This window comes from Aplidium turbinatum, chromosome 7 (genome assembly GCF_918807975.1).
Source record: "Aplidium turbinatum chromosome 7, kaAplTurb1.1, whole genome shotgun sequence".
Lineage (NCBI taxonomy): Eukaryota > Metazoa > Chordata > Ascidiacea > Aplousobranchia > Polyclinidae > Aplidium > Aplidium turbinatum.
This window is the reverse complement of record NC_137478.1, coordinates 6,780,369-6,788,796: the sequence shown is the minus strand read 5'-3', so window position 1 is coordinate 6,788,796 and position 8,428 is coordinate 6,780,369. Positions and strand designations below refer to the sequence as shown.

General features: G+C 37.3%; 1 protein-coding gene across 1 annotated transcript; it reads right to left on the bottom strand.

Moving 5' to 3' along the window:
- Nucleotides 1-827: 827 nt before the first annotated feature.
- Nucleotides 828-7,156, bottom strand: LOC145774623 (NADH dehydrogenase [ubiquinone] 1 alpha subcomplex subunit 8-like). The gene is made up of 5 exons (XM_082585906.1): nt 6,904-7,156; nt 5,440-5,603; nt 4,268-4,348; nt 1,999-2,089; nt 828-1,048 (listed from the first exon to the last, which is right to left on the bottom strand). Exons 1-5 carry the CDS (start codon nt 7,027-7,029, stop codon nt 935-937), a joined length of 576 nt encoding a protein of 191 aa, XP_082442032.1. The 5' UTR covers nt 7,030-7,156; the 3' UTR covers nt 828-934.
- Nucleotides 7,157-8,428: the final 1,272 nt, after the last annotated feature.

Sequence of the window (8,428 nt, the reverse complement as noted above, 5' to 3'; positions counted from 1 at the left end):
TGACCTTAATGCCATAATGACACTTAATCTAAAGCAGGTGAGCAGCATACCTCTTTCTCAACGGTTACATTAATATTATAATAGTAATACCTTCAAATTACCATTTCATCTCTCGCAAAACAAACAAGGACTATTATTACGCAATAGCAACTTCCAAGAATGGAAAAATACAGAAAAATTTCTTATCTTGATCACCTGATCTTTGTTCATCAGGAGAAAATTGACCGAAAATCAGATTTTTTGAAATAACTTTTTTTCTGAACCACATAGACCTTAATATCCTCTACATCTGGTATAGGAAACCGACCCTTCTGCGCATTTTGATACTAATTTTGTCGATCTATGATGTGTGGTTCCGGAGATACGGCCAAATTTCGAGATTTTGAGGCCCAAAAATTTCAAACCTCGTGGACCACCTCAATATGACGTCATAATTGAAAAAAAATTGGGGTGTAAACTTTTTTCCCCAAATACCACCAGATGGGACCCCAGGCATTTTGAATTTCAAAAATGGTGAAAAAATGAAACACCCTAATCCACATAGTCTGTCTCGAAAGAGATAGTTCAGCACAAGTATGCGAAATAAGTAGCCTAATCGTGCAAAGCGACGTTTAAAACTCTTCCGTTCGTATCCTGCCTATGGCTACGTAATGTACCAGGGATTCAGTAATGAATAAAAAGCTTAAACATAAGCATATGTCTGTCGCTTAACTGACAAACTATCAAAGCATACAGTACTTCCTTCGAGAGTTTTCTTTCATACAATCTTCACCTTGAAAAGGCGCATTTAATTCTGCTGTTATTGATTGGTGCAAATCTTCAAGGTGGGGCTTAAACGTGTACAATTTATTCACACTCTCATAAACCTATCATGCTTTTACCAATTTTTTGAAAGATGCAAATCAAAACAAAGTATCAAGAAATCCACAGCACGTTAAAGATCGTCGACTTTTTTGATTGGACGCGTCCAGTCCGCTCCGAAGGGTTTTGGATAGTCGTAGTTTTCGAATCGGTAAGGATTGCTAGGTTTCGGGCGATCGGTTTTAATCTGAAATAAGAACAGTTTTGACTTGGATTCTATTACAATCTACAATTATTCTACATCACAAGAATGATAATATTTTAGACATGGGCAAGCATTTTATCATTTTTAGCCGTCTGGTAATGTTTCTTTTGAAGAGTTGATTTTGTAGGAGTCATCTTTCGCTTCAGATACACTTTTTCAGAAAAACGCATGGCAACAAATCAGACATACTGTAATCTTCATAATAGCAATGTATCCACATTTTGAGATTAATCTTTGAAGGTCAACGAACATCAATTGAACAGGTTTCTAATGTCAGATACGCACAATTATGGAGGCTGAATGAAATTGAATGAGCAAATCGCTGTCCCGAAGTGAGAAAACCTCCTTGAAAGAAGACAAGTTCGTCTCTTCCCGCATGTTTTGGAGAGTTTTAACCACCGACTAAACATACTCAAATCCTTGTGGAAAATGTTACGACGCAAGCCCGGTCACAGAGACTGACAGAATGTGAAGCTTCCGCTTGTTGCCTGTCAATTGCTCCATTCACTCGGCGCCTTTGAATGGACTGTACTCAAGTAAGTTGGTCAAGCGCGCACGCTCGACTTTCACTATCGTAGTTCAGTTTTGTCATTGTTTATTCGTGGAGTCGAGTGTATATTGACTAAACTATGCTTGGGGAGGGCGAGCTAATGATTTTAAACGCAACAAATGACCAGAATACGCCAATGCTTGAGTCTTATACAACAATAAATCTCGGACTGAGGAAAGGGAAAAATGTTTTAAAGTTCAAAGATAGTTTAAGAACACTTTCTAACATTGTTTAAAAATCATCAGAATTTACAGCAGCATAAGAACACTCTTTCCTACTTTAAAGTTTTTCACACTTTAAAACACTTGAAATATGAATACAACGGCTGAAAAAACAACACAAAATAAGCTTACTTTCTTCAAGAATTAAAATAATGTCATACCTTCGTGCCCATGGGAGTTGCATCATACAATTTGTCGTAACCAAGTTTCTCAAACAAGCAATGGTCAAACTTCAATTGTTGTTTTCGGCAACTGAAATACAACACAAGTGAGACACGCGAAAATATGGCATAACTTTGACACATGTCAGACAAAACCGCGTGGTATGTAGCGGTATCAAGCCGACGTCAAAAATAATTGCTCCGGATAAATTATATCGGTTTCTCTGATTCCAGAATCTCAGAAACAAGCGGTGAGCTCGGAAACATATAATGGGGAGGGAAATGATTGAAATTGAAAGAGAGTAACTTAAACAAACGAAAACGCATTGAACAAAAATAATTTCTACTTCAGTCCACAATTCACAAAAACGTGCAGACGCGATACTACGAGATAACAAGTAAATCATTCGTTTATCTACGACAGCTGCTACGACAACAACCGAGCATGGTAATTTTTAAAACTTGATCGGGATACTTCGATCAAAAAAGTAACTAAAGTGTACAGAATAGAGGATAAAAAGTATAAAAAAACCAAACCAGATATATTATGTAATGAAAAATCTGCGCTAGTTGAGCACCAACAAACAGAAATAACTGATAATTTACTGGTGAATATGTGCCATACGACCGTACTTAATCCAGCAAACTGTGTGTAATTGATAAAAAGGTACAGCTACCGCAAAATGACTTCGGACCTTTTTGCGTACAGCAAATTTTACGACAGGTTTGCAGCTGTGCGTTTTACATCAGATCATACGACTAACAATAAGCATTATGGCTAACAATGCAAAGATTGTAAAAAATGTGAAGAAGATTACCAAAGCAATATCAACGCTGTAAAATCTTGTTTCAGTTTTTTTTTCAGTCAAAAGTCTTGAAAAAGTGTTTAGAGAAGAAGAGGAGCCCTAGAGTAGTTTATACTTGAGAAGAATTTTGCATGCGTTATTTTTGAAAGTGAATTACTAGCTATGCCTGGAAAGTACACCAGTGATGAGGAAAAAGCTCGTATACTAGCCTGGAGGCAAGAAAAAGTAAAAATAAAGGTAATATGTCAGCGTAGTGGAAGATCAAAGTCCTCCATTATGAAGATTTTGGCTGATGCCAAGGAATAAAACCTCCCGTGCAATGCAGTGCCGAAGCATAAGTTTGGTGGTGGTAGAAAAAGAAAAACATCAAGCTGTACAGATCGCATAATGAAAAGAGAACTGAAAAAAATACCTCAACTGACAGCACTAGGCTTAAAAAATATGCACTCAGATCTGCTGGAGACCGTGACGATCCGAATAATCCAGCACCGCCTCCAGAAGAACTTGGGTTTGCCTTGCCGCAAAGCTGCCAAAAACCTCTTATAACTGAGCGAATGAAGCAGAAACGTCTTGCGTTTGCGAAGAAATATGCCCACCGGACTACTGAGCAATGGAGGAGTGTAATGTTTTCAGATGAAAGCAACTTCCAGGTTTTTCGGATGGGATCCACCACAGTGAGGCGCCCTAGATCATCCAGTCGCTTTGATCCTCGCTATACTATCCCAACCGTCAAACATCCTGACTCGGTCATGATGTGGGGAAGTTTTTCTGGTGAAGGAGGAAGGGCAGGCCTGTATTTCCTGCCGAGGAACAAAAAAATGAATGCTGATGTTTACCAGAAAGTGTTGGAGGAGCACATGCTGAACTTCTTCCACATTTATGGCTGCAAGGTCTTTATGCATGATGGTGCACCATGCCATACAGCCAAAAAGATCAATAAGTTTCTTAAAGAACATTGTATTGATGTGCTTGAATGGCCTGGTAACAGTCCAGATTTGAACCCATTTGAAAATTGCTGGCAAAAAATGAAAAAGAAAATTGCAAAAAAGAAGACACCAAATCTGGACACACTCAAGATGGAGCTCAAAAAAGTTTGGTGCCAGGAGATGACCCAAGAATATTTAAAAAAATTAAGTGATTCCATGCCAAATCGTCTGCAATTAGTCCTTAAAAATAAGGGCAATATGACAAAATATTAAGAAAAGTCGATTGTTTTTAATAAAAGGTTTCATTGTATGCAAAAATGTTTGTTTTTCTTGAAAATTTAGAAAGGTCCGAAGTCATTTTGCGGTAGCTGTATGTTTGGGTTTCACTGTGCTTGGGTGATGATGGAGCCGCATGGTGTTCGAAAGGACCCCGGTTCGACACCAACTATGAAAGTTCTCAGGCAGCAGGAAAAGTGAAGTAAGACAAACACTAGTTTACAAAAAAAGGACTCATGGCATGAATTAACTGGCTCTTACAAAGTATAGTCTCGTCGAGTGTTGTGCTCCAGGCACTGACTGAACTTCACAAAGACGTCGGCGCACACATCTGTCACATTTCTGAAAACGAAACACGGTTGTTAAATATACACAACAACTACATGCTCCACAAATAAGATGCAGCAGCTGCAACTAAAGTGCTCGATGCAATAAGCAGAGACAAAATATTACCAGCAAAAACTGGCAAGAAAAAGTTCTGCTCTGCCTAAGATTTTATGTTAGAAAATTATCATGCGCAAACGTATTCAATAGATTCTATTTGAATGTGGTTTTACATGTAGCCTATAACAGTAAAAAAATCACTAACATAATCATGGCAGGATTAACTTACAGTGTGGAAGATTCTAAAGAGGAAATAAAAAGATAACGGAATTTTTAAAATGGACGTAAGTAGTTGATGATACAAACGAATTTATTTTCACACAAGTCAGTCAGATTGAGCTGACTTGTGTGAAAATAAATTCGTTAGTATTACAAGACATGTAACCGAGTCGTTCATATCAAACATTGTTGTGGGTTTGACACCTGTCAGAAAATATTTCATTTTCTTGACGCAGTTGATGAGGATGTAAAAAGGCAGATTTTAACCCACCAATCTTTTCCTGAGAATGTGACATTACAGACCATATTGTCATTGGATAATTAAGTGTAGTGTAATTTTATTAAGCTCCATGTATCATTGTATCAGAATGCAACCAAACACATAAAAGCAGTAAATGAAACAATTAGGTTTGGCAACCACATAAAATTATTTCAATCAATTCTATTTGAATAAGAGTGAAGATGAAGCCGCCTTTATGACAGCAAAAGCTCTAGAAATAAATGTTTATTTAGCTGCCAAACTCAATTGTTATATTTACTGATCAGTGATCATATTACCATTGACTGCAACCATCTTTCACTCATAATCGAAAATAAGGTTCGCACATCATGAACGATGCAAGTGAAACTAAATCGACTAGACTACTGTAATTCTACACAACAACTGATCCTTACTAATTCTTCATTTATAGTGGTATGACAACACTGAAACAGTAGGCTACTACTTTAACAAAAAAATATTATTTAGGAAAACTTGGCTACGGTATCATGTCAATAAGTTGCTGCTTTGATAATTTTTATGATTCATAGGCATATCAGCTTGTACGTACTTGAAAAAGTTTGATGCACAATCTGAAACGTTTTCTCCATATCTGAGACATCTTCTTGGATCGGCTTCTTCTTTTTTACACAGCATGAACTCCTGATTGGTTGGATTACACTGTGCTGCATACTGGAATGCAGCTGCTTTCAAAGCATGGGAAGGAATTCCAAGCTAGAAAATCAGTTACTAGATTAATTTAGTAAGCACTATTTATGTGTTCTAAAATTATCATTGTGCAAGTGCGCTCAAGGGAAAAACAATTTAAATAGTACATGGATTTTGACACGGTAGCAACGTCTTAAAAAATTCAAAATTGAAGCAAATGTTACAACAAAAACTAAAAAATTGATGAATGAGAGAAAAATAGTATAGATCAATAAAAAAATAAAAAGTTGATAGACAATTGCTGTGGTGGTCGGCCTAGGCACATTTATCAAGAGGATATTGATAGTTAACATGGTGGACACAGCTCTTTGTCTTGATGAGTTAGGTTTAGCTCCTGCAAAAGAGCAAGCTGGGCAAAGAAAACTCCATAAAGAGAAATATTACCATTGGCAAGGCCATTTTAAAATGCACCAGGCCTTGTAAGATAGAAACTGTAACATTGTGTAACTTAATTCAATGAATGATTTAAACCGCGGACGCAATGTCAATACCAGGACAGATTTAAAGTGAAAGCAAAATGCTAACAAAAAGAGTGTTATTATTCTTATGCAGTATTAGCAGATAGCACAGCCTAGTTCAGATAATTGGTGCATTGACTGTTGGTCCAAATCAGTATGTAATGCAACAACCACTGATCAATAAAGGACAGTTCAGTTCAGTTCAGTTCAGTTCAGTTGTTTTTTTATTTCTGACCATCATATCAACACAATACACATCAACATAGCAAAGGTCAAGAAAAAGGTAGAAGCGACAAAACGCGAACGTTAAAACGTGCTTGTGATCGAAGTAAGTTATTGAGTTGAAAAAAAATTTGGCACGGTCGCAACACCTTCACAAAACACCTTCACAAAACAAATGTTTTTGCCGTCAGCTCAGTGGTTAATCACTCGACTCAAAATCATGTGGCGCTGGTTTGGCTCTCGGGGTGTGCGCTTGAGCAATGCATTTTAGGACTGCTAGCCATTTAGCGACATCTAGTAGATGCAATAATTCCCCGGCAATAACACATCAACAACAATTGGAAGCTTCACTCTGCTAATCTTGATAACCGGCCCTGCATCAAAATCTTTTACAAGTACGCCAAACTAACAGGAATAACCTACCAGAGGCTTTGTCAGTCCGAGTATAAAAGATTCAAACTCAACTAGGCCTAATCAAGAGCAGTATGAAATAATCTTTGTGAATGTCGTCGATAAGTCTACTTGACAATGCTATATACCTCAATATCGATAGAACAAAATACAAACAAATATAATTCAGTAATAAAATGTATCAGATTAAGCTAACTTCAAAAATTTTTGCATACATCACCACGATCAATTATACGAAAAACTTCTTTCAGCTCTGGATCTACACTTTCTCTAATCCCTTCAGTATTTTCAAGTTTGTGAGGTCTTCCAGGAAGATATCCATCTGGATTGATAAAACCCATCACTTCCTCAATTAAAGTTGATTTCTTAACCTATACTCAGAAGTAAAAGTAAAACCTTTAAAAAAAAAGCTTTTGGTTCTAAAATCCTAAGCCTGCCCAGTGCCCTTCAGCAGGATACCAGCAAGCGAAAAGCTGCTCCCTGCGCCACAAGCGGAAAATGCAATTGGAAAAATATTTATTTTTGTTTTGTTTGTTTTTCATATCTTTATCCTGCATTGCGGGAAAGCAGACTTGAGCGCTATGCATCGATGTACGCCTTCCGACGTACACCTGACCCACGCTGCAGCCGACTGCAAGGTCTGTTTCCGGTTGTCTACTCTACTTATGGCTTAAATTTGGTACTACCCATTACTCGAAATCGATCACTGGGTAGAGGCAATTATCGTAAAGTTTCTTACCCAGAGAAACAACAGCAAGTGCGGATGGCTGGAGTCGAACATGAAACTTTCTGGAAAAGCTAATACTGCATGGGCGATTGGGCGGCTACATATTTTTATGAAAAGATAACCAAGAAGTTAGAACTGGAGAACCACAAACACTCCAAGTATGCAAAATTTCCAAAATAACCTTTCAGACTTTTCGCAGACCGAAGATAAAAATTCAATAAATTAGCCTACGGTATTCCATCAAAATCTTCAAATGTATTTTCACACGCCAAATATCTTGCTGGAAGTTCAACTTTGTCATTAACAACTGAAAAAAGATGTTTCTATATGCAAAAACACATTAAGGGAATACGTGTTAAAGACGCTTGTGCATGCAAAAAATCTGCTTGAGGGACACGAAAAGCAATTTGAAAATAGCATTTGAACAAAAATTTGGGTTCAAAGCTTTTGCGCAGCTATTGTGTGTGTGTTTTCTGGAGGTTTTCCAAACAATTTTATGTGGGTTTAATTTTTATGTAGGCTATAGGCTACGAAAGTCTATTCTCAAAAACTCATTACTTCGAAGCAAAAACTAAATTACAGTAGAATTCGCCTATAGTGACACCTGAAGGGACCGCGGAAAAAGTGTCACCATAACCGAAGTGTCACAATAGCCAAATTCTACTCAACTGTTGCGTATGCAAACGGCACTTTGCAACAGGTGTCAATATAGGCGAAGTGTCACTATAGCCAAAGTCACTAGGCCTATAGGCGAATTCTACTGTAGCCTGATAAGAAGAAATTTTCTATCCAACCGAATTTTTTGTCGAATTGGTTTTGTTTCAAACATAAGCCAATATTCTAAAAAAAGTTTGGTTTCATTATTGCAATAAAAATATTGAAACATAACCTTCGGAAGCCTGAATAATTAGACTCAGATATTTAATGAACACAATTGGTTGGTTGCTTTTCCAATCTTTATTCTAGGGCTGACAAAGCCTTTGGTAGGTTATTTCTGTTACTGTAGTTTCGCA